Below are 26,691 nucleotides of genomic sequence, written 5' to 3'. Positions count from 1 at the left end.
AGCAGGATTACCAGAGGGAGCTCTGTTCATGTTTACTGACTGACAGCCTGAAAGCACTATGGCTGGTTTCTCGACACACATCATCTTTACCTCTGTCCTCTGCCAGCTAACAGGTGAGTCTAACCCTATCCTACCCATCCTGACTTCCTCTTCCTTTTGACTAATCACTGATACCTGGACAGAGACGAAGACTTGGAACTAGGTCTTTTCTGACCACTCAGGGAAGGAGACTGGGCTCAGAGAGGAGGTGGGCTGGGTTTTAGGAGACCTGTGTTCTGATCCTGATCTGTTGGGAGTTAAGTGGAGACTGTGGACGCTTCCCTGGACTTCAGAGTCTCCCTGTCTTTTAGCTTTCCCTCCTTTTGAAGACAAATTTAGGAGGAAAGTTGTTCATAATTTAATATTTTTATTAAATGTCTCTAAATAGATGTGATGATTATGCATACGGATGAGGTCAATGGAAGGAAATACTTGAATCTATTTTCTTAGCCCAAGCAACTCAATCTGCCTCTGTTAAGAGAACTAATTTATTATAGGTGCTCTGTATTTACTCCTATGAAGGACTGAGAGACTATATGAATGACCCTGTTATAGGCATGATAACCATGAAAGACTTTACTCAGTATTCTCTCACACAGGGGTTAACGGCCATGAAGGTTCTCTCTCTCTCTCTCTCTCTCTCTCTCTCTCTCTCTCTCTCTCTCCCTCTCTCTCTCTCCCTCCCCCCCCCAGGACAGCTGTCATATCTGTATACACACTAAACCTACCTGAAATAACTTGCTCCTAAACCACATAGCATTTTCAATTCTGTCCTCTCCATGGCAGACCATACTGATTCAAATCTACAGACTCCTTGAATTCATCGAAGCTTGCATTTTTAGGAAGCACCTGGCTTGTCCAAAACCAGTCATGTTTCTAAAAATCCTCCCTGAACGGAAATGGTGATCAGAATAAGAACTTAAGAGGGAGGTAGGGAAGGGCCCAGGTGTTTACCTGACGTGTATGTAGAACCACCGGGCTATAACCTGAGTCCTCTGCTGCCCTGCTCTGGTAAACTGTGGGCAGTCTGGCGTTATGCCTGCTGTGGCTTTAAAGAGTCAGAGACTGTCCTAGAACGTCCAACGGGAAGAGCAGAGGGAGCAGTCCAGACCTTGGATGAGAGTTTCTTAGTTTAACTTTGTAACACATTGCTGTGAACAAGCAACTTTGAACTTTGCTTTTCTGTTCCTATCAGATAATTAAAACTAACTTTCAGAATTACTTGACATTTTAAAGTAAGATATCAAAGGCAAATTAATTCGATAATAACTGCCTCTTAAGCCCTTGATACCCAAAGATACTTTTTGTACTATCTCCTTACAAGTCTATAATATGTGGGTTTAAAGATAAGGAAATGTTAGGCTGAGAGAGGTCACACTTTATAGACAAGAGTACACAGCTATCACAAGGTAAAGGAGAAACCGAGTTTCCCAAGTTGATGCTCCCTCCAGGCCACCAAACATTTGAACCTCCCTGACACCTGACATCAGGAAGGTGTTCTGTTAAAGTACACTTGAACTATGTCTTCCACAGCTAAGAACCAGATGGGATTTCTTCTTTCTCCAGGTACATGAGCCCAAGGTAGGGAGGGTAAAACCCCTCCACAAACAGGAAGCACTATTTTGAGGACATGGCTGCACCAACGGGATGTCACTCTAGACAATTTGACAGGCGCCACAAGGCAGGTAGCTCTTGCAGCCATGATGATCTCGTTAGGATAAGGAAGGGACCTAACAGTCTGTTCCTTTGAGTGTGGAACCACTGCACAGAACCAGAAGCAGTGCAGAGAAGGGAGTGGAGGACACAAGAGGCACAGTGGTAACAGCCTTCAACGAGAATGCAGCAGGCTAGCTGTGTCGGGCAAGGGGTGTGATGAATCGGGAGGTGTGTGAGTTCTGCTGTGTGTGTACCCCATCACAATGCAGTTTTCAGGGGGATGTGAGAAGTTAGCTGAAGGACAATACATTTCAAACCACTTGTTTTTCCCACGGGGGAAATACTTTTTAATTATGAACAAAAACAAATGCATAAGTGAATCTATGTGTGGTTGAAACCTCTCTGTAATTGAGAAAGCCCCCAAAGCCAGCCTTACACCTCTCCCTGAGCTCCCCAGAAAGACTGAGATTTTGAAACTCCAACTGTAGGGAGAGGTACAGGAGAAATCTTGTCTTGGTTCCTGGCCTCCTACATCACCCTAAGTCTCTAGATGTCAGGCTCCCTGTCAGGGAAGTAGACTGGAATTGGACTAATTATTACCACCTGAAGATTCCTCCCCGTTCTGAGAAGTTCTGTTCTTGATCTCCTTGAGGAGGGACTAGCGTGTCAGTGTGCTGGTGCTCTGTAGAATTCTCTGGGCTGTCAAGCAGCTGAGCTCTAGACCCTGAGTCCTCTCTCCTGTGTCTTCCTCCTGGGGTTCCATTCTGGGTTTGTAGCTGCTGTTACTTTTGATCTTTCTGGGAGAATGTAGCAAGAGGGAGAATGACACGATGAAAGGGAGCTGACGAGAGGGAGGAGATACAGTCTCATTCCGCTCTGGAGTATATCTCAGACATAATGACGTTCTTCATAATGGAGACAAAGGCAGATGGTCTCCTGGCCCAGCGCCATCTGCCTCTACAGGTGGACTTCTGTGGTGTCTGAGGCTCTGGCTGATTAAGAACACATCCACCTGTTTTGGGAACTACTCTCTTACACATTGCAGATATGAGAGTGCAAAAACGGGAAAGGCTTCACAAAGCACTCTCGACCCTTGGCTCCTGACCCCCACCTTGCTGTCAGGCTGCTCTAGATTTTGTCAAAACATTTTCAGATCCACATTCACTCTTCAACTTCCCCAAATTCCTAGGACATGAAGGTGTTTTTTCTTCCTATAAGGTGTAGAGAACTGAAATTCAAGATGGTAAAAAACAAAAACAAAAAAACCCACAGGCCTCTGAGACGGAGGATCTTAGCACTCACATCTCTCAAACCGAGAGTCAAACCTAGGGCTTCATGGGCATCCGCCAGGTTTCTACCACTGAGCTACACCCCTGCCATTTTGGTGGCCTTGGAAAAGTCACTCAGCCCTAGCATTCTAGCTTATAAAATGGAATGTGTTAAGTCTTATCTCCTGAGCTTGTTCTGAACATAGACAAAGATAAGCCCATCAGACTTGTTTGCAGACATCAGATGTTCATTTCTGGAACTGTGACGGTGGAGGACCCAGAGTTGTTTCTGGGTCCCTTGATTCCCACTGAAGAGAGAGAGACCTTTTTCATACTGGCTTTAAACAAGGTTTGGAGTGAGATTTATTTCCAATACACAGAGAAGCTGAAGCACAAAAATAGCATGAAATTTTTAAAAAGTAAACCAAGGACTGGAGAGATGGTCCAGGGGTTAAGAGCACTGGCTGCTCTTCCAGAGGACCCAGGTTCAGTCCCCAGCACCCATGTGACAGCTCACATCTGTCTGTAACTCCAGTTTCAGAGGCTTTGACGCCTTCACATAGATATACATGCAGTCAAAACACCGATGGACTGGGAAGGGGGACAACATGTGACGTGTCAGTAAATAAAATAATCAGAAAGAATGCCTGACATAGCAAACGTGATCTACTTAGACAAGGGCAAACTGTAGTCGTACTTCAATATGGTAAAGGCAACACAAAAACCCAATTTCAGTTCAGCTTAGAACACTATTTTTAAATGTCTGTGGTTTCTAGATCCCTTTTCCCAGTCAACTAAAATTAAAAAAATTAAAAAATAAAAAACTGGTTAGAATTTGCAAGCCTTGCAGGGAACTTTTCTTCAGTGGACTTCCTTTTCCATCCTGAAGATACATTTAAGATAGAAAAAATAATCTTGGAGGCAGGAAGATCAAGAGTTTAAGGCCCTGGCACTGGAGAGATGGCTCAACGGTTGGTTGACTTGGGTTTCATTCCCAGGATCCACATGGTGGCTCACAAACATCTGTAACTCCAGTTCCAGAGGAACTAACGCCCTCTTCTGACTTTGGCAGGCACCAGGCACACACATGACATACATACATACATACATACATACATACATACATACATACATACACTCAGGCAAAGTGCTCATATACATAAAATCAACTTTAAAATATCTAAAAAATAAATTTTTTAATTAAAAAAAACGAGTTCAAGGCCATCACTGGTGACTTAATTATATAGCAAGTTTGAAGCCAGTTTGTACCAACCACAGAAGACCTTGTTTTTTTTGGGGTTTTTTTTTTCTTAAAATAAAGGGAAAGGAGAGAGAAGAGAGAAGGAGAAGTATGGTGGTTGTGTCATGGAGCATGCTGCCCAGTGTCCTTTCACTTGCATTCTAACAAGAAACAGCGAATAGCAGACGTTTCTTCACACTTACTTCACACTATTCAAATCTGGTGACATTTACCCTGAGAAAATAGAGACCTACAGTGAGAGAGTGAAGAGAGGCCTTCTTCCCGGCTTGCATGCATGCACTCATGCTAACACACTGAAGCCATATTGTCACAGCTCTGCCACCTTATCATGTTGCTGTGGCTTGGATGTGGTTTGTCCCACCCCTGAGTTTGATACTAGAATCAAGGTTCCCACTGTGGTGAGAGAGGTGATAAAACCTTCTACAGATGAGGCCTCACCAAGGGTGTTAGGTGACAAGGATACCATGCCAGGAAAGAACTACCACTGCCTCCTTGCAGTAAGTTAAGTGTTCTGAGAGCAGATTTGTTATAAGGAAGCCATTCTGTTCTTGCTCTGCATGTGGTTGGTTCTCTTTCTGTTTCTCTGCCATCTTATGACCCAACAAGAAAGTCGTCATCAAAGGCTTAACACATAGTGTTGTACATACTCAGTTTCAACCTCCCAAACTGTAAATTAAGCAAACCTCCTTTCCTTATAAACTATTCAGCCTTGCATATTTTTTATCACTTTGGAAAAGGACTAGTATATACTATAGATATATTCCGCCAATACTAGTGTGAAAATTAAATTACTTGAAGGCCCAGGAATTAGGCCCACATGGGACACAAGTGATACCCAATCATTACCCGACTTCAAAATATTTACCCTTTCTATCTCTGTTGTTGCAATGAAGAAAATGAGCTCAATCAATTTTTTTTAAGAAATCAGAATAAATTGGATTTTTATCTGTAAATTTTACTGGTACTATGTTTACTATTTTGAGCTAACTAAAGTGAAGGCAGTTTAAAACATCCTGGCCTTCCTATTATAGAAGTAGGGAGCCTCTTGAAAACTCAGATTATTTTGCTAGATCATTTGAAAATATTGGAGGAATCCAAGGTATATGTGCACTGACTGATAAATTGTAAGGGGAGATGTTTGAAAAACAGAAATTTGTTCCAGGCAGAGAAGCAAGTATTTTTGAATTATCTTAGCAAAACATGTGTAGATCTCCAGAGAAAGTAGGTCTTGAGTTTAAGATGCAGCTATAAAGATTCTTCTTCTAACAATGTTAACAGCTAAAGAAAGTCTCAGTACATGGTTTCAATTGTTGGCCCCAATTGAAGGGACTTTTGTTAGACACCCCCCGGCCCCAGATTTTGTTCCTTAAACTTTTACAGATAACCACCCAGTCACCATCACTGGAAAGACTTAGCTTCTTCTGGAAGTTACACCAAGAGTTCATTCTTTCACGTGGAGTCATATGATCAGTGAAAATTGCTTCAGAGTCATGCTCTAGGGGCTAACTGTGGGGAGACAAAAACAAAACTTTCTTGTGAAATGAAAACCCTAACTGTAATCTCTAACATGTGGAGTGAGCACCACAAGCAGGGCTCCCCTGTGAGTCAGTGGATTGTGCCAGGAAACTTGGTAAGGTTGAGTGGGATCAGAGGACCGTAGGCATTTCCCTGCTCCCTACTAAGATTCCTGGCCTGGAACACATGACCACACTCCCTCTGCAGTTTTGACTATCAGAAGAGGACCTAATAGCAGTTCCACTATAAAAGAGTTTAACAATCACTGATACCATTTTAGGAATTCTTATAAGATCATCATTAAGACTTAAGAAGTCATCTATTTGTCTATATAGCATCATCACAAGACAGTAGATCTTTGTAGATCGGCAGAGATCTGCTCCAAAGGGGTGTGCTGTTACTTAATGATTGTTATATATGTTTAACAAGAAAAGCATTCTAATAGCAGGAATCTTTCCTAAAATGAATCCCTTATAGCCTTGCTTAATAAGGGCGAACCAGTCACAGATTATATAATAATCCGAAGCAGGCCCTCTCAGGAAGATCACCTGCTAATTATTAGCTTGTCCCATTATGGCTCCTGACACCGTACGTAGGATTGTGACCAATTGTCACATAGATCAGAACAGTTCTCCATGCTAATGAGGTATCTAAATGGGCCCTGAGGGTTTAGCCAATCAGTTTCCCTTCCCAGACATTCCTTCTTGCAAAAGGTATTTAATCTCTAGTCCACCCTGAGGAGGTGGTATGTACCCATTTTCCACGATGACCAGTCAATAAATGGTATAGATCAGCATAGACTATCTCATCAAGAACCACCATGGGGAGCATGGACGGCGCCTTGGTCTAAAGAACCCCACTATCTAAGTCTCCTGCAGAAGGCCCCTCAGTGCTCCCGGACAATCACTGCTAAGCTAAGGACAATCACTGCTAAACTCAGGGCAATTGCCAATGAGCTAAGCCGGGACCCCCATCCCCACCCCCTGCCCTGGGTTTGTCCTCAGCCTGCAGGCTCCCTTCCTTCCCCACTTCATGCAGTCCCAGCGGCGACTGGATTCCAGGGAGCTTGTGAACCCCAGCTCCAGCTTTAGCCTGCCTTGTTTCTCATCCTTGCTGAGTTCCACATCCTAGGCTATATTCTCTCACCCCCTGAGCCTCAGTGTTTCCTGTAAGACCAGCAACCCAATGATGGCACAGGGTAAATGCAGTCTAGCCTTCCATGTTTGTCTGACCAGCAGAGTTCCCACACCCCACTGGAGACACAGAACTACACTCCCCTAGCATGTGGGGTGAGCACCACAGAAGTGCTCCCCGACAGTCAGACTCATCCTTTTTCTTCTTCCTACAGGAATATGCTAGGATGCAGGTGGATGAAAACCTCTTATGGGGATGACCCTGAGTCCATTAATATGTCATAAACTAGGAAGAGAATTCACCCTTAAACATGTCAGCTATTGTTACCACAAACGTTCTGTTTTCTTCCCATTACCCTGATTCATGCTTGTGAACCACTGCTCCCAGGTTGGGCAGCCTAGCTCACCAACTTCAGGCAAAACTGTCTCTGGAGCACTATGAGACTCAGACAAACTCTCCTAGTTGTTCCCCCACACAGGAACCTGCTGAGGATGGAGCTGGGCTTTCGGATTTACCAAAGAGCTGAGGGGTGGTGGTCTCTGAGAATGTGTTGTGATGGCAGTCAGTGACCTTGCAGGTTCTAATCTCAGTGCTTTTGTGAGAGCAGGGTTCTGCTTGTATTGAACTTAGATATTTCTCAGGCTTTTCCAAGGTCCCGAAGGACATAGTAATTTGTGGCAAGAGCTGACATCCTGGTTTCTGTGCCTGCAGTCACAGCAGCTTCTGGAACGCCGAAGGAGGTGGCCGGTGCCCTTGATGGATCTGTGACATTCACTTTGAATACTACTGAAATAAAAGTTGACAGTGTTGTATGGACCTTCAAGACACTCTTTCTTGCCATAATAAATAAAAACGGTATCGTCAAATCAGAAAGTTATGAAGAAAGGATAGTCTATTTAGATAGACACTCCATGAAGCTCAGCCAGCTGAAGAAGAATGACTCTGGAGTCTACCGTGCAGAAATTCACATTGCATCACTTCCGTCTCCCTTCATGCAGGAGTACGTGCTGCATGTCCATGGTAAGCAGGCTCAGCTCTAATGGTAGATGGCTAGCATATGGATGTCGTGAGCATCCTGATACCTGGGATATTCAAGTCAAGATCACACAGCAAGGATCACAGGGCAGAGGACTCCCAAATGGATGACGTGTAACTGGCCCAGAAGGTCTCTGCATACTCTGAGATTCCATAAGAGGCTATGCAGTGTAGACATTGGGCAACCTAAGAAGTGAGACTGTCAGCCAGGCAGTGGTGGCATGCCCCTTTAATCTCAGCACTCAGGAGGCAGAGGTAGGCAGATCTCTAAATCCCAGAACAGCTAGAGCCACACTGAGAACCCTTGTCTCAAAAACAACAGCAACAAAGTGGCTATCGCAGAGACAGAAGCCAAGGGTTGCCTACTTACTAGGTACAGCCTTAGCCAAGTTGCTTTCGTTAAGTCTTAGTTTCCATATACAGAAGAGGATAATGGCGCCTACCTTAAGGAGATTATTAGATACAAATGATTACATTCTTTCCCCTATACACTCTAAGCAATTGAGAAATAGACACAAAAATCAGAAAGGAAGTAAGATCCAGGTACTTGGGCTCATGCCTGTAGTTGTAGATCCTCTAGGGGTTGGGGCAGGAGAATTGCATAGACTCAGCATGTAGAAGCTAGCCTGGGCAACAGAAAGAGAAAGGTGAAGAGGGAGGGAAGGAGGACAGACCACTCAGGGAACTTAGGCTTATAAAACAGTCACTCAGCAATCTCCCAGAGAGTTAGGTGTCTTGTGCACTGAACTACAGTATCAAAGAAATGAGGAGATGGAACCTAAAAGTTGCCTTCAGCAGGAAGGCAACACGCCTTAATCCAGGCTTATGTTCCATAGAGACACTGTAGAAACGACTGGAAATCTGCAGATAATCTGCAGACAGTCTATGGGGGGAGAGGGGGAAGAAGAAGAAGAAGAAGGTATTTAAGCAAAAATATTTAAGGGTCCAAGCTCTAGGGTAGACAATGAATACTGCACTCTCATCTCACCAATAAACCATTTGCTGATCCTCCAAGCCTAAAGGGGTGGGAGCAAGATGACAGGGAAAAGTGTCACTCCAACGCTTTTCTATCCTGGAGAGGAGAAAGGAAAGTGTACTTAAGAAAGTCTGGGGGCGAGTGCTAAGAAAGCCTCTGGGTAAAGACAGAGAACATCTAAAATGCAAGTAAGTGCAGTGCTTGGCCTGAGGCTAGGCTCAGGGGATGTCAGTTCTTTTTGATTGAATGGTTATCTCTTCTGTAATTGCTGCTCTTATTCTTGCTGTGTAGAAAAGAGCCAAGCAGACTTTCCCACGTAATAATAAAATATTCTGCAAGAGTGGGGGGAGAGCATGCCTTTAATCCTAGCACTCTGGGAGGCAAAGACAGGTAGATCTCTGTGAGTTCAAGTCCAGCCTTATCTACAGAATAACACTTCCAGGACAGCCAGGACTACACACACACACACACACACACACACACACACACAGAGAGAGAGAGAGAGAGAGAGAGAGAGAGAGAGAGAGAGAGAGAGAGAGAGAGAGATTGAAAACCAACAAGACAAAAACAAACAAAATAATAAGTCATTCTACTCTGATTTCTTGCTTCCTTACCTCTCTTGAATTCCAGGGAGATTGAGGTCCTAGATGTGGAAGGTTAACTCCAAGAACGCAAGACTGTAGGGCTAACAAACTTCTATATTTTGTTGTTCCTTCTCTTTTACAGAGCACCTGTCAAGGCCCACGGTCAACACAGATGCGCAAAGCAGCAAGGACGGCACCTGCATCTTAAATCTGACATGTTCCGTGGAACAGGGAGGAGAGAATGTGACATACAGCTGGAAAGCTGTGGGACAGACAGTCAATGAGTTTCATGACAGTGCCAACCTCTCCATCTCCTGGAGACTGGGAGAGAAAGACAAGACCATAATCTGCACAGCCAGGAATCCAGTCAACAGCAGTTCCTCAACCCCATTCCTCGCCCAGAAGCTCTGTAAAGGTGACAGTCTCCTTTTCCCAGGAGATTCTGGTTGGAGAAACGCTATCTTCTTTAGCTCCCAGTTCCTATGGAAACAGGCTGTATCAACTAAAGGCCTCTGGGAAGCCACAGGGTGGGAGGAAAGTGGAAGTTAGATCCTGTTCCCTAGTTAACTCCACCACGCACACATTCACCTTCCTCATGCCTCTGCTCATTTTCTCTTTAAAGATGCTGCCAAGGACCTAAATTCACCCAGGGTCCTCAAATACATCCTGTGCGTCACACTAGTGCTCGTCCTGTTCTTTGTCCTGCTGGTGACTATTCTTTTTAGGTGGATACCGAAAGGAAAAGGTAAACTATGAATTTTTTTGTTTTTCTTATATCTTCTCCCTTTTATCCTTCAAGCAATATATTGTGTACAAGATTTAGTGCCAATTTAGTGTTAAAGATACAGGCATAAGAGGGCATGGTCTCTTCTCTTAAGAAGTAGAGTTAATGGCTGGAGAGATGACTCATTCAGTAAAGTGCTTGCCATACAAGTGGAAAGACCTGAGTTCGAACCCCAGAACTGACGTTTTTAAAAAAAGAATCCATATGTGGCAGCATGCACTTGTCACCCCAGCACTGGGGAGGTGGAGACAGGTGCATCCCTGGCGCTTACTGGCCAGCTCTCCTCACCTAACTCGTTAGTTCAAGCTAGTAAGAGACCTTGTCTTATGAAACAAGGCAGACCATGCCTGAGGAACAATACCCAAGGTTGACCTCTGGCCTTCCCACAATGCACATGCAGTCATGTGTGCACACACATACCTGCACTTATTCACACATGAGTGTGAACCCACACATACACAAAGAGAAGAAAGCAGTCAGCTCTATGCCTTAGCTCCGACCTAGAGAGAGCACTCCTTGCCTTCTCTCCTGAGGACAGGGTCCTACCCTAGTGCCCACTTCTGTCCTTTCCTCAGAAGGACATATAGAGGTGGCCTTTCTGATGACACAGATCCTACCCTCATTGCTGACTCTCATTCTGCTCTTGCCTGGCAGACAATGGTCTCCCAACCCTTCCTATCCTCATCCCTGTCAGTGCCCCAACCAGCCTGTCTTCTCTACTCAATCAGCATCAAGACTCCTCTTTCTTTTCACATATTGCTTAGACATTTTCCTCTTGGATATACCTTTTTCTGACTCTCTGCAATGTGTGTCACACTGTGTTCCAAATTCCTCATTTGTTTCTTCTCTTCCCACTGGTACTATCCCTGGTGAAGTCAAGCGTGGACTATAGAGGAAAGTTGTGGCACCAATCAAGTTATGAATGCAGACTTTGAGATAGATTGTCTTTCTCTGTCAGAGACATTCTGGGGACATTCCTGACCTCTTCTGCTTCCCACTTTGGCTACCTAGATTTGGAGATCGGGAAATGGGAAATGACATGACACAATGACTAACTCATCCTCATTTGTTGAGAGTTTTCTCCATTTTACCACTGAAAGCTCTCTGTCCTCAAAAGCATTGCCAGTTCAGAGTGGGGTGGCTGGGCACCCTGAGAGGGACCATCCAGGGCCGGGGGAGATGGTGAGTGATATGAGAGATGGGCTTTGATTCTCTCAACCCGGTTTCAGGCTTTGAGGAAGACAAGAAGAGAGTGGACGGCCACCAGGAAATGCCCAACTCTTGCCCTCACTTGGAGAACACAGACTATGACACAATCCCTTACACAGAAGTGAGTCCTTTTCCATTTATTTTTTCTGTGACCAGTTCCACCTCTCTAAGTCTTTCCCTGTTCCACTTGAGGCTTCTCCCTTGGATAACATGGAAAGAGGAAGAGGATTAGGATGTATAGTCCCAAACCTTCAGTCAACCTGCCTCCCCAAACACACCTTCATTCTTGTCTGTGCAGAAGTTGGTGACCTTTAGAACACCTGTCTCTGACCCAAGCCTGTAACACTCATGTAACACTCATGAGTCATCTTTTCCTTTTCTCGGTTTATGATGTCGGTCTTCAATTCCTCATAGGAGGTGGGAGGTGCACAGTCAGGAACAGACTTAAACTAACTTAAGGTGTTTATCTCTGATCATAAGTTTTTGTCCTTCCTGTTCAACTCATTGGGTAGCCTTACTGTTTCTCCAGGAGCCCTTTAGCTATAGAATAGTCAGTTTGCACCACTATAATTTCATAGCAGGCTTCAGCCACCTTAGGACACTCACAGTTCATGAGACATAGCACAACATATTTTGAAATTCACTGAAACATGATACAGAAAATAGTACAGTAAAGAAGACTGAACAACAATATGAATAAACAGCAATGACTCTCTTCCAACGTGATTAATCTACATCGTTATAGCAGGAGTTAAACAAGAGAACTACTACTGCCCACACCCATTCTAGAACCTTCCTTTTCTTCCCTCCACCCTCTCTTTCCTATATTTTGCTTTCTCTTGGCTGTCTCCCTGGTCTTGTCTACATGACTCAGGAGTTAGGTGATGATTGTGTTTGTTTGTTGTTCTGTGTTTATTAACAGAAAAAGAGACCAGAAGAAGATGCACCAAACACACTTTATTCCACTGTGCAGATCCCCAAAGTGGTAAGAAGCTCTACGGCTGAGCCTCGTCTGACTTGCCAACCCCTTTCCCTGTCTCGTGCTCAGACCCGTATTTCTTAGACTAAGGGATTCTCAGGGGACTAAAACAGATCCCCGGCTGGTTCCTCGTGTCTGCCTTCACCTGGAGAGCTCTCCCTCCCTCCCTGCCTGTGATGCCAGACATGTGGAGGCCATTTAGCTTTGAGCGTGTCTTCTGGATAGTTTTTCATGGCTTTGTTTGAGGCAACCCAAAAATATAGGAAATAGATGAAAACAGAGTAAGAAGAATAAAGAAAATTGGAAGGGTTCTGTCTAAAGCAATTGGATGAGGAGAAGAGCTGTGGTTTGTGCTGTGCCCGGGAGGAAAGGGGTCATGCGCGGTGACCGTTATGGCGACTCCTGTTGCTCCTGAGCAGATGGTAACCTGAGGAGGGAGATCTGCTTGCTCTGGCTGTACAACACCTGCTTTGCAGCCTCCTTCTTACCAGATGTGGTAAGATGCATGGCTTATCCCTCCGAGGCTTGTGCTTTGCAGAAACAATGGTGCCTTCTCCTCTGTTTTCCTTTCCTCTCCAAAACGATCAATAAGATAACGAAGCTGGAGACGATTTCCTTAGTGGTGGAAGCCCTTGTGAATCAACCCCAAGACCGCATGGCTTGTTAAGGGTGGAGAAAGATAACTATACTTCACTTAGAGAGTAATCTCTCTAAGCTAAAAGTAAACAGTAGGACCTTGCATGGATGGGCTATGGCTTGGGTACCTTTAGAAAGAGTGTCTGGGATGAACAGTTATTGCAGGTGGCAGGGTGGGCTTTTGGGTTCCCACTTGGGATTTAATAATAAATGCACCTGTATAGTATAAGGCTGTTAGTCTGTTTGCTGGGGCATCAGACTCAACCCAACTTCCCTGCTACCATGCCTCTCCACGTGGCTCTCGCTTTTCTCTACCTCCCTGACCTGTTCCCATCTTCCTTCCCTCTCTGCCTCTCTCTACCTCTCCTTCTGCCCCAGTTCCAACCTCCAGCTCTTTATTCCTGAAATGCGTGTATCTCATGCAAAAAAGCTATTAGCATAATGGGAGAGACTCCTCCCCACACATCCTGCCAACCTGGTACCATTGTGTAGAGCAATCAACAGTTGAGGAAACAGGGGCACATCTTCATAGCCAGTTGATACCATATGTGTGGGGTGGGTCCTCTGTGAGAGATCCAGCACTCTGCCCATGTTCAGTGTTCTTCTTCATGTCTGCCTACAGGTGAAGAGTCCCAGCTCCCCGCCTGCAATGCCACACCCGCCAAGGTCATTAAGCTTTGAAAATGTTATCTAGACGGCAACACTCCGTCCTCTTACTCAAGAAAAAAAGAAAGGAAGAAAGGAAGAAAGAAAGAAAGAAAGAAAGAAAGAAAGAAAGAAAGAAAGAAAGAAAGAAAGAAACTACAAAAATCTCACCATTCTGAGCAGAAAGGGAAACTCCCGCCAAAGACTGGATGTAAATGTCTCCCCCAACAGACCCATGTATTTGCATACAGATGGTGAAGGTCAGGCAGGCCCAAGGGGTTTCAGAGAACAATGACTCTTGGGGATTGGGATATAGCCCATTCAGATATTCTGACAAAGAATCTGGCTATACCCATCCTGTCTCCAGTAATTATGAATGAGGCTGTATTCATAGGCATTGGATTAATTTGTTTGATGAAGAAAATTTCAAGACAGCACAGCATCTAGGCTGTGGCACAGTCATACTCACCGTTTTTATTCACATTTATAGTAACTCTGTTGTGTGCAAATATTTAATCTCAATCATTCAGTTCCCATACAACCTTTTATATTTATAATAAGCCTTTATAGTACCATGACTGGGCAGATATCTACCCTCTATGTTATTATGTCTACTTCCCTATCAATAACCCGGAGGTATAATTTTCTATGTTTCATCTGGGCAGCTCTTACTCCAATTGGCCAGCCCTCATGGCCACATTTTCATAATTAGCCTACCCAATGGCATCTTCTCTCTCCACCTTCTTTTTCTTCCCTCCTCATGATCCTTCCGCCTCAGATCCCAAGCCTGGGAACAAAAACCTCGCCTACCTCTCTTCTGCCCAGCTATAGGCTGCCGGCATCTTTATTCAAACAATAGTTTTGAATTAAGGAGCAAGGATACATGCTTTGTATAGGTGAGAATTCTCTAGTCCCTGAGGGCAACCAGACCTTGGGGACCATTAATAAGTATTACAATATATAGCAGCAGACCAAACCTCAACAGAACTCAAAACAAAGGGAACAGGAAGATGGGGAAAGCATGCAGTTTGATAGGCAGCATGAAAGGCTTTCAAATGGGTTTTTCAGTTTAGACTGTAACGGTTAAAGAGATGAGTTCCTTTAAAGAGTAACCCCAGCTCCCTTGCGGCTTACTTTGCGGCAGCGCCGACAGCCCCACCCCCTTTCTCTGCGGAATCACCATGGCGGCTGGGACCCTGTCCACATACCCTGAAAACTGGAGGGCCTTCAAGGCCCTCATCGCTGCTCAGTACAGCGGGGCTCAGGTACGCTTGCTCTCCGCACCACCCCACTTCCACTTCGGCCAAACCAACCGCACCCCCGAATTTCTCAGAAAATTTCCTGCGGGCAAGGTTCCAGCCTTTGAGAGCGATGACGGATTCTGCGTTTTGAGAGCAATGCCATCGCCTATTACGTAAGCAATGAGGAGCTGCGGGGAAGTAGCCAGAGGCAGCAGCGCAGGTGGTGCAGTGGGTGAACTTTGCTGACAGTGACATCGTCCCTCCAGCCAGCACCTGGGTGTCCCCCACCTTAGGCATTATGCACCACAACAAGCAGGCCACTGAAAATGCCAAAGAGGAGGTGAAGCGGATCGTGGGGCTGCTGGACACTCATCTGAAGACACGGACTTTTCTGGTTGGTGAGAGAGTGACACTGGCTGACGTCACGGTTGTCTGTACCCTATTGTGGCTCTATAAACAGGTCTTAGAGCCTTCTTTTCGCCAGGCCTTCCCCAATACCAACGGATGGTTCCTCACCTGCATTAACCAGCCCCAGTTCAGAGCCATCTTGGGGGAGGCGAAGCTGCGTTAGAAGATGGCGCAGTTTGATGCTAAGAAGTTCGCAGAGAGCCAGCCAGAAAAGGATACCCCAAGGAAAGAAAAGGGCTCACGAGAAGAGAAGCAGAAGCCCCAGACTGAGCGGAAAGAGGAAAAAAAGGCAGCTGTCCCAGCTCCTGAGGAAGAGATGGATGGGTATGAGCAGGCATTGGCTGCTGAGCCGAAGGCCAAGGACCCTTTCGCTCACCTGCCCAAGAGTACCGTTGTGTTGGATGAGTTTAAGCGAAAGTACTCCAATGAGGACACCCTCTCTGTGGCGCTGCCATATTTTTGGGAGCACTTTGATAAGGATGGCTGGTCCCTGTGGTATGCTGAGTACCGCTTCCCTGAAGAGCTCACCCAGACCTTCATGAGTTCTCACCTCATCACTGGGATGTTTCAGCGATTGGACAAACTGAGAAAGAATGCCTTTGCTAGGTTATCCTGTTTGGAACCAACAACAGCAGCTCCATTTCTGGGGTTTGGGTCTTCCGAGGCCAAGATCTTGCCTTTCCGCTGAGTCCAGATTGGCAGGTGGACTGCGAGTCATATACACGGCGGAAACTGGATCCTGGTAGCGAGGAGACCCAGACCCTCGTTCCAGAGTACTTTTCCTGGGAGCGGGCCTTCCAGCACGTGGGCAAAACCGTCAATCAAGGCAAGATCTTCAAGTGAACATGTCTTGCCAGTTGCCTAGCTGCCTGCACCTACCCTTCAAGGGAGATGGGGATCATTAAAGGAAACTGAACATTGAAACAAAAAAAAAAAAAAAAAAAAAAAAGTAACCCCAGACTGTGCCCTAGGGCAATAGAAAGGGGGCACGGAGAGCAAGACCCTGTCTATCAAAAACTTCAAGGTATAAACTGAAAACTATTCAAAAAGCTTCCATTTAAACAGAAGAACGCCTGAACATAGGAGCATCCTGGATCGTCACATAAGACTGGGGAAGTGTTTCTCTGGATTCTCACAGTTCTCAGAAGTTTCTGGAGCCCTGACCCAATGATTCAAGCCGGTATGGCTCTCTCCTGGAGTGGCAGCAGAACTCAGCGACGTCCAGGCTTTCCACACGTTCAGAATGTAACATGTGGGGAGCCACTGAGGTTCCAGGAGAGGAAAACCAGGCAATGTGTATCGAGGTTGGGCTTTCTGAGTGGACTTACCCTGTGAGCGTGCATGAAACCATGAAGGCAAAGCCTAACTTGCAGCTTAGACTCCAGGGTGCTGGAGCTGCCAGGAACATGAAGCATCTACTAAGAAAAACTTCAGCCACTGAAAACACCCAAGAAAGAGGCCGTGTGTGGTTTAAGATGCAGGGTCCAAATCCTTCGGAGCTTACATGGTGATACCACGTAGCAGGATGCCAGATACGGAGCTTCAAGGCTTACGTCTCTCTGCCAGGTTCTGACCTGTCTTTGGCTCTTTCTTTGCCACGCCCCCTCCCTCCCTTTCGGAATGTGAATGTTTCCTCTGCCATTGTACATTGAAAGTATGCGAGTTTTCTATTTTGTAGGAGCTCACAGCTAAGACTTTGCCTTTCGTCTCAATAAAAGACATTGGCCATCAAACTGTCATGGCTCGGGACCCTTGAAGTCGGATGGACTGCATTTTGCTTTGTGTGATGGCTATAAATCTATTGCGCCAAGATGTGAACATTGTGGGTTGAGTCTTAAAAGACGCTCCACGCACAGGCTGTTGTGTTTGACCAGCTGGTGTTATTCAAGGGCGCTGTAGAACCTAGAGAAGATAGAGCCTGCCTGGAGACGATGGGCAAACCTTCTGCTTCCAGCTCATGCCGAGTCCTGTCCACCATGCTGTGAAGAAGCAGATATTGCAAACTCCTTCCAACACAGACCATGCCCCTGAAGCTGCCACGCCTCTGGTGGCAATGGGTTATAACCTCTAGAGCGCAAAATCAAAATCAGCCCCTTCCCCTGTAAGTTGCTTCTGCCAGGATTTTGGCACAGCGGTAACAAATACCATTTCCTTCCAGAATAAGCTACTCTTAGGGTCTTTGGACTTTGAGGTTCATCGTCAAACCCAGAATCTGTGTTTCTTTCTGCCAATGTGACTGACTCTGTCAGTTAGCCCAGAGGAAAAGACTGGGAGATGCCTCAACACATCAGTATATATTAATCCAGGCCTCAGAACAGAATCTTATGTCCTATTCTAGTGCAGATCTTGAGATCAGGACTACTGGGAGACTGCTTGCTGGGGTGTACAAATGGGTCCAGCACAAGCAGGTTTGACCCCCCAAAATAAAGGTATTAATTTATTAATGGAACCACCAGCTATGAGCCGGGTACTCTGTTGCATTTGCACAAATTATTCCAACACCTTCCACTCTTGCTTGATATCTCATAAGCCACTTTATAGGGTGCCACAGAAATATTGACTGTGGAGTCCCAGAAGGGTATGTAAGTACCAGTGATCAAAATGGGCAAGGACAGAAAATCCAATTAAACACCTATGTTTGGCTGGTAATCTGAGGTCATTTCAAGCATATGATGAAAGACAGGGACCACTCATCTCGACTTCGTTTATACCTGCATGCTCCAAGGGAAGCGTATAAGCCCTGGACCTATAGAGGAGTCCACCTTTATCACTAGAGAAATAGCCTGCATACAAACTTTGAATCTAGTCTAAGACCTAGCATCAGAGATAGAGTCTGGGGTTTAATGGCTTGAAGACTTTTACAGTTGGTTTTGTTGTTGTTGTTGTTGTTGTTGTTGTTGTTGTTGTTTTTCCAATGAGTCTTTATTGAGAACTTCTGCTAAGTTAGTCTTCTAGGTAAAACAGACATATACCCTCTCCCATAAAGCTTATTTTCTTCTTTTAGTGTCATGGAAGAGACATGGGAGCATGTTGAATAGGGGGTGTGTGTGTGTGTGTGTGTGTGTGTGTGTGTGTGTGTGTGTGTGTGTGTGTATGCATTCGATGTGTATCTTAGTCAGGCTTTCTATTCCTGCACTAAACATCATGACCAAGAAGCAGGTTAGGGAGGAAAGGGTTCATTCAGCTTACATTTCAACACTGCTGTTCATCACCACAGGAAGTCAAGACTGGAACTCAAGCAGGTCAGGAGGCAGGAGCTGATGCAGAGGCCATGGAGGGATGTTACTTCCTGGCTTGCTGTCCATGGCTTGCTCAGCTTGCTCTCTTATAGAACCCAGGGTCACCAGCTAAGGGATGGCACCACCCACAATGGGCTGGGCCCTCCCCCCACCCCTTGACCACTAGTGAGAAAATGCCTTACAGCTGGATCTCATGGAGGCATTTCCTCAAGGGAGGCTCCTTTCTCTGTGACGACTCCAGCTTGTGTCAAGTTGACACACAGAAACCAGCCAGTACAATGTGCTCCCAGAGCAAGGACTTAGATGTCTTCATGAGAACGCTGAAAGGGAACTACGGTTCCAGGGTTGAGGGATATGAAATCAAGTAGACAAATCCATGTTAAAAACCAAGACGGTGTTTTGAGCTGACGGGAGGAGAAATGAAACGTAAAAATAGGATGTATCCCTCAACACGTGGCAACTCTGTCACAGCCACAGAGGGCTGAGCTAGCCTCTGCCCAGAGCTGCATAGGCACCTGTCCAAGGCACAGATAAAATGCTACTAAATGCTGTATATTAAGTACTGTGTTTATTACTTTCATTTTATGAAGAAATAAAATATTATTTAAATAAAATCAGTACGTATTAAGGGAGGCTTCCCTGAAACGTCTCTCAAAGGTGAGAGGGAGGCACCTGGAGAGAACTATTTACAACGTGGCCGGAAGAAGCCTAGGCTTCAAATTCATCCAGGTAATAATTCTGTATTTTTATTTCAGTGTCCCCTATTTTGATCATTTTAAAGGCATTGCAGAATTCGCCTATAGAAAATATGCATTACTTTGCTACTTTCAATAGACACATTCTGGAAACTGCCTAAAGTGAGGTGAAAAATGAGGGTTACGTGGGCACAGGCTTTAAGAACGCAAGGCAGAGTGCCAGAGAGGCGGCTCAGCTCTTAAAAGTACTGATGAGTTTTTCCAAAGGATTTAGGTGGCTCCCAACCATCTGTAACTCCAGTCCCAGGGCATCTGGTAACTTCCTCTGGTTTCCATGGGCACCAGGCATGTACATGGCACATAGATATATATGCCGATAGAACATCTATAGACATAAAATAATATAATCAAGTTAGCTTTTAAAACTGCAGGTTCTATAGTCAGGTGTGGGGGAATCTATGCCTATAATCCCAGCATTTGAAAGGCTAGCCACAAATTTGAGGCCAGCATAGGCTATGTAGGAAGACCCTGTCAGTATCACCACTACCACCACCACCATCATCATCATCACCACCACCATCATCAACATTTATTGTTATTATGCATTTACTTTTGTGAAAATTAAAATATTTAATTTGTGGAGGAACTTGCTTATAATCTTAGCACTCAGGAGACTGAAACAGAAGGACTATGCATTTGAGGTCCATCTAGACTATATGAGACCTTATCTCAAAAACAAAAAAACAGGTCACGCATTTTTTTTATAAAGCTAGGAATGCTATGGCATCACAAGTGGGAAAGGTAACTGAGTGTGCTCTATGAGTCACTGAAAGACACGCCTCGCGTGCAACCCTGGCTTCCAGTCCAAGCACAGTATGAACTGAGTGTCTTGGTGTGTGGTTGTAATGGCTGCACTCCAGAGGCGTTGGCAAGGTGGTCAGAAACTCAGAAAACTGCGTTAACAAGCTCAAGGGGAGCCTGAGAAAAATTAGGCGCTGTTCCTAAGTAAGTAAATAAATAAATAGGAAGGAAGGAGAGGAGGAAGAGAGGAGGAAGAGAGGAGAAGGAGAGGAGGAAGGAGAGGAGGAAGAGAGGAGGAAGGAGAGGAGGAAGGAGAGGAGGAAGAGAGGAGAAAGGAGAGGAGGAAGAGAGGAGGAAGAGAGGAGAAAGGAGAGGAGGAAGGAGAGGAGGAAGAGAGGAGAAAGGAGAGGAGGAAGGAGAGGAGGAAGAGAGGAGGAAGGAGAGGAGGAAGAAGGGAGGAAAGAGAGGAGGAAGGAGAGGAGGAAGAGAGGAGGAAGAGAGGAGGAAGAGAGGAAGAAGGAGAGGAGGAAGAGAGGAGGAAGAGAGGAGAAAGGAGAGGAGAAAAAGAAGGCGGAAGAGCGGAGGAAGAAGAGGAGGAAGAGAGGAGGAAGGAGAGGAGGAAGAGGAGGAAGAGAGGAGGAAGGAGAGGAGGAAGAGAGGAGGAAGGAGAGGAGGAAGAAGGGAGGAAGGGGGGAGAGGAGGAAGAGAGGAGGAAGGAGGAGGAAGGAGAGGAGGAAGGAGAGGAGGAAGGAGAGGAGGAAGAGGGAGGAAGGAGAGGAGGAAGAGAGGAGGAAGGAGAGGAGGAAGGAGAGGAGGAAGAGAGGAGGAAGAGAGGAGGAAGGAGAGGAGGAAGAGAGGAGGGAGAGGAGGAAGAGAGGAAGAAGGAGAGGAGGAAGGAGAGGAGGAAGAGAGGAGGAAGAGAGGAGGAAGAGAGGAGGAAGAGAGGAAGAAGGAGAGGAGGAAGGAGAGGAGGAAGAGAGGAGGAAGGAGAGGAAGAAGAGAGGAGGAAGGAGAGGAGGAAGGAGAGGAGGAAGAGAGAGGAAGGAAAGGAGGAAGAAGAGGAGGAAGGAGAGGAGGAAGAGAAGAGGAAGGAGAGGAGGAAGGAGAGGAGGAAGAAGAGGAGGAAGAGAGGAGGAAGGAGAGGAGGAAGGAGAGGAGGAAGAGAGGAGGAAGAGAGGAGGAAGAAGAGGAGGAAGGAGAGGAGGAAGAGAAGAGGAAGGGAGGAGGAAGAGAGAGGAAGGAGAGAAGCCACTTCTCCTCTCAGTCCTTCGGTTAATATGAAGTATATTTAAAATAAATCTATGTGTATAAAAAAATGAAAGAAAATATATCAAAACTATTAAGACTGGGGTGAGTGGAAGTTTGCCTTGTTACCAGTTTTTCCTGTGTGTGTCCATTTTCCAAAACCTTTTCAATTTAAGAAATTGCTCATGGTAGAGCAGAATGGAAGACGTTTTAAATAGATTTTTGGTGAGAACAAAAGAGCTGGTGTGAAGTGAAGGGGAAATCTGAAACCCACCTACTAAAAGTGTGGTTTCGGAAGATGGAAAGTGGCCCCCCTATGGGAGAACAGAGGAAGACCCTCCCACAGTGATCACAGGAAAAGATTAATTTCTGTCAGAGCCTGTGGCTTGAATCTGTGGTAGCTGATGGGCAGGCACAGAGGGCCTGGGCTTCACCTCCAACACTACCCATCTCCTCTTTTCTGGGAACTAACTCCTCTGGCAAATAATTAGGATTATCATCCACCCTCTCATCTCCACCACCACCACCCCCTTTAATTAAACGGGACCTGGAATCTCTGAACTCAATACTTCACAATATTAACTGCAAAAAAAAAGAGGTCCCTTCCTCTTGAGCTCAACCTGTAGGCAAAGGAAACCACCAACCTGTCAGTGCGAAAAGTCACATCACCTCACAGGCCCACCACATACAGCCCTCCAGCCTATGTGGTGTAGGACTTGTGAAATGTGAGCAGTGGATTCTCAAAGGTAAAAGCCTAGCTAAGAGAAAGGAGGGGGAGCGACATTGTATGCACCATTGCAGGAAGGCACTTGCTCATGCAGTCACACACATGTACTTTTTCTTGGTCCAACAGGACGACTGAGTACAGCTAATGTCAGGCACTGTTCAAAATACAGAGCACAGAACAGAGGTCCATGCCTTCAGGGAGCTTATCCTAGAGTGAGAGAGGCCAACGTAGACACTACCCTGCAAATGACATGCAGCAGTCATAACGCCTAAGAATGAGAGACATACGGTGCCGTAGTCACCTACAAAGGGAGCTCTCCCAGGGCAAGGGAGTAGTCAGAGGTTCTCCTATTCAATAAAGATCAATCTGGCCTGCCACAACATCTACCCCATCTGTGAACTGGAGCAGAAGGGGTCGGGCCAGCAAACCAAAGCTACAGGATCTCCAAGACACAGGGCAACAACAGGATATCCAAGAGTCCCAGTGAGGATCCAGTATTGACAGCGTAGCAGAAACCAAAGTCCCCGAACCAGACCGGTGACTTCTTGGAATGAACATTAGCAAATAAAGTTGTTTGGACAAAAGGGTGTACTGTGTGACACACCATGACACACCACAGCTTCCACTGAGAAATGTGGTTTTTAACATTTATTTATTTATTTATTTATTTATTTATTTATTGTTTTATTTGGTGGGAAGGCTGCAAGGGCAGAGAGTAGATACAGAAGAACAGGGAGGTGAGTGAGATTGGGGTGCCTGATGTGAAATTCACAAAGAACCAATAAAAAGTTTTGTTTTTTAAGTTTCCTCATGATAATTATCACAATAAAGCTTAAGGCACGACTACACTGACGCTCCTTTAAATACCTATGACTTCTTCCCCAAGAATAGGTTCTATCGACTGAGAAACAAGGTTGAGGACACTGAGGGATTTGGGTGAAGCCTGGCCCTACAAAATTGCAAAGAGTATGTCAGGCTATAAACAATATCCACTCAAGCCTTGTGTGTGGGACACAGGCGTGAATCCCTTCTGTCGAAGAGAAAAGCCTGTGTGTACAACGTTCTGGTTTCTCTAGTGCTTATCTGTGAGCAGAAGGACCCCATGCATGTACGCAGGAGGCGGGGCTAGGGAGGAAACTTGAGTAACATGAGAAAACCAACCTTGCTTTCTAACGGCTCACCCTGAAAGTAACCAGTGTAGTCTTGGGAGCTCTGTCTCATCCACAAAGGTAAAGATGAATGTCTTCCAAGAGTAGTGCCCACAATGGCTGACTCACTTTCCACGACGGCCCCCTCATTACAGGCTCTACCACTTGGTAATTCACTTACACTATCAAACAAGCCTCTAGAACATGAGTCTATGAAAAGCAAACCACATCAAAACTACAGAGAAGTTCTTTGGCTCAGCAAAACCTAAATATTTTAGCTGGTATAGCAAGACATACCAGTAAACTCAGCTATCCAGCAAGAGGGCCACTGAGTCCAAGAGTTCAAGACCAGCCTGAGAAACACAACAAGACCCTACATCATGAGAAGAGGAGGAGAATGAAGAGGAGGAAAGGATTGTTTTGACAGTGATTTGAGGGATGAGTCGAGTCACTCCATTTCCACCCTGAATCTAAGCTATGGAGAAACAGTAATCTACATTTCATATGGGTTCAGATCATAAACAACCTTCTGGAGGGCCTCTCCTTAGCCTCGAAAGTTATTTGCTACAGTCTGTGTCCCTTAAAACTCACGTGTTCAAATCCCGGCTTCCAACATGATGGTGTTAGGGGAGGTCTTTGAGAAGTAAATAGGACATAAGTGTTCTCATGAGTGAAGTGTGTGCTCTTCTCAAAGGGGTTGAGGGTGCCAGTTTGTCCCTTTTCACCATGTGACAATACAGCAGCCATGCTCCATCTACAAAAGACAGATCCCTCATCAGACTGATGCAGGACCGGCCCCTTCACCTGCTCCAGCAGTTCACAGATGGGGTAGATGTTGTGGTGGGCCAGATCAATCTTTATTGGATGGGAAGTCCTCTGACTACTCCCTTGCCCTAAGAGAGAGCACCTTGTTGTCGGTGACTACAGCATTGTATGTCTCTCATTCTTAGCCGTCATTACTTCTGTATGTTATTTGAAGGGGAGTGTCTATGTGGGCCTCTCTCGCTCTAGTATATGCACTTTCCAACATCTTTCTTAGAGGTCCTCTTACCAAGCTATAAGCAATAATTATTTTGGGTATACTAGCTGTCTTAGTTTGGGTTTTATTGCTGTGAAGAAACACCACAACCAAGGCAACATTTATAAGAGACATCATTTAACTGGGTTTAGCTTACAGTTTCAGAGGTTCAGTCCATTATCATCATGGGAGAAAGCATGGCAGGGTGCAGGCGTACATGATGCTGGGGGAGCCAGGAGTTCTACTGTTTGATCTGAAGCAGTCAAAAGGAGACTGGCTTCTCTGTACTTCTCCATACTGGGCAGAGCTTAAGCACTAGGAACAGCTCTCAACTCACTGTCAAAACAATCCTTTCCTCCTCTTCATTCTCCTCCTCTTCTCATGAGGTAGGGTCTTGTGTTTCTCAGGCTGGTCTTGAACTCTTGGACTCAGTGGCCCTCTTGCTGGATAGCTGAGTTTACAGGTACGCCTTGCTATACCAGCTAAAATATTTAGGCTTTGCTGAGCCAAAGCCCACCTACACAGTGACACACTTCCTCCAACAAGATCACACCAATAGTGGCCTCCCAATACTACCACTCCCTCAGCCAAGCATATTTAGAGCACCGCACTAGCAGAAATAGATTATGTATGGTCAAGTCCTCAAAACTATCCCACTGTTCAGTCAAGTCACCTGCTTCAGGATGGCATGGGACATAAGTGAGAGGGCTTGGTCCCATTGCGCAGTAAAGTAATACTCACTGGTAGCACTGTGTGGGCAGCCATAACAGTGAAAGAGGCATTCTGTAGGTCCAAAGGCTTGTGTGGGATTATTGTGTCTAGGAAAAGCACATTCATATCTAAATTGTATCTTCCAGCAAGACCGTAATGCTGTCCCTTTCAACTGCCACCACAGAGCTGGCTTGTCAACTCAGAAAATGTCATTTAGTTCATGTTCCACTCAACAAATCAAACTGTCGGAGACCTTTGGTTTTAACTCAGAGATGCTCAATGCAGGATCTCAGTTGGTGCAACCGTATCTTTACATCTAACTCAAGCTCCTTCCACAATTATCCCACGTGTATGATCATCACCTATCAATTAAAAATCCAATGTTTTCAACAAAATCACAGAAGAAACTTTTTCTAACCTGAAGGAGATGCCTATCATCTGACATAAATGTGTCAGAGAAAACTAAACGGAGAAATGCTACACTGTGACCAAAATGACTGACAGAAACAACTTAGAGAGAAAGCTCTACTGATCTCCATGATTTCAGAAACTTCAGTCTACTACAGGGGAAGTAGAGGAGAGCTTGGGCTCTGATGATAACATCACGTGATGGAGGAGAGCTTTTCATAGCATGACTGACCAGAGAAGCAGAGAGGATGGAGTTAGAACCAGGAGCCAAGCTATAAGCTGTAAGGCCAGCCCATTGAGTTTGGCTTTCAACAGCTATGCCCACCTCGTAAAGGTTCCACAGCCTCTGAGCTAAGGAAACAGTTCAAACCATGGGCCAGTGGGATGAGGGAGGTTTACATATTGAAACCATAACTCCTTCTCTTGTTTTCCTAGATCTTTCCTGCTGCCATGATTCAGTTAGTTTGGGGATTCTCATTCACATTGGAGCCTGTCCTCAAATACCCACTGCTTTGGTTGTCCTTTTACATCTCAGAATAAACCACTGACTGCTGATTGAAAGTTTCCTGTGCGGTGGTAGAGCTAGTCTTTATTGCAAGTGAAGGAGGAAAGAAGCAATGGGCCGAGAGAGAGGAAATGAGAGAAGTTTCTCCGCGGCTGAATTTGCTTTGGGTTCAATTGTTCTCACATGGCTCCAGTCCTAGAACCGCCTTCCCTTGAGCAGTGGGCTGGGAGAACAAAGCACAAATGACCGCCTTTCTATTGTAGCCAGTTACTCAAGTATTCAAGGAAACTTTAGGAAACAGGTTCAGTTCCATTCTTTCCTATCAAAAGCAGAGAAAACATACAATAGTTAGGTCTTAGATCTTCATAAAACTCCAGAGGTCTTCAAACCTTAGGAAGCACAGATCTCAACTGTGATGCACCCAGTCACTCAGTCTGCACTATTGACAGGGACATCTCGGAAGGTTTGACATTTGTATAAAACAAACCAACAGAAAGCAACAAAGTAGCAGTTCTTTCTTCTTGGAGCTAATAAAGGAGACAGACAGTAGTCATAACAACCAGTGTCTAGTCCAATTGTGAATTGGGGCTTAGACAGACATAAGCTGGCAACTGTAAAAGATAAACCTTGACCAGTTGACATCTTAAAGCATGTATTTGAATCAATAGTGATTTATGAGTTGGGCAATGCCAGTCCTCAGTGATCACAGGCTTCCCAGAAGATTGGGGGGGGGGAATATTTATATACTGCCAATAGAAGCTAGACAAAACAGCTGATTGGTCGAACGGAAGGTCCCTAGGTAGAGCTTTTTTTATTAGTAGGAG

The 26,691-nt window shown here is 45.4% G+C and overlaps 1 protein-coding gene and 1 pseudogene across 2 annotated transcripts; both read left to right on the top strand.

Annotated features, from left to right (window-relative positions):
• The first annotated feature begins 58 nt into the window (after nucleotides 1-58).
• Nucleotides 59-13,797, top strand: Slamf7 (SLAM family member 7). Of its 2 annotated transcripts, XM_032915588.1 has the most exons (7): nucleotides 59-113; nucleotides 7,585-7,893; nucleotides 9,611-9,883; nucleotides 10,091-10,213; nucleotides 11,482-11,582; nucleotides 12,384-12,446; nucleotides 13,699-13,797. In XM_032915588.1, exons 1-7 carry the CDS (start codon nucleotides 59-61, stop codon nucleotides 13,768-13,770), a joined length of 996 nt encoding a protein of 331 aa, XP_032771479.1. In that variant the 3' UTR covers nucleotides 13,771-13,797. The 2 variants fall into 2 exon arrangements, with proteins under 2 accessions (XP_032771479.1, XP_032771480.1); XM_032915589.1 differs by lacking the exon at nucleotides 11,482-11,582 and having other exon boundaries at nucleotides 13,699-13,787.
• A 582-nt stretch (nucleotides 13,798-14,379) lies between these two features.
• On the top strand, nucleotides 14,380-16,262 carry LOC116911619 (annotated as a pseudogene).
• The last annotated feature ends 10,429 nt before the right edge of the window (nucleotides 16,263-26,691 follow it).

Source organism: Rattus rattus, chromosome 10 (genome assembly GCF_011064425.1).
Source record: "Rattus rattus isolate New Zealand chromosome 10, Rrattus_CSIRO_v1, whole genome shotgun sequence".
Taxonomy (NCBI): Eukaryota; Metazoa; Chordata; class Mammalia; order Rodentia; family Muridae; genus Rattus; species Rattus rattus.
Note: the sequence above shows the minus strand (reverse complement) of the source record. Positions and strands in the feature narration are given on the sequence as shown.

Excerpts from the sequence above, each read along its gene's own strand:
- Slamf7 (XM_032915588.1), top strand. The coding sequence starts at position 59 with ATGGCTGGTTTCTCGACACACATCATCTTTACCTCTGTCCTCTGCCAG. Across the intron at positions 114-7,584 it reads TGTCCTCTGCCAGCTAACAG|TCACAGCAGCTTCTGGAACG; the intron begins GTGAGTCTAACC and ends CTGTGCCTGCAG. Across the intron at positions 10,214-11,481 it reads GTGGATACCGAAAGGAAAAG|GCTTTGAGGAAGACAAGAAG; the intron begins GTAAACTATGAA and ends ACCCGGTTTCAG.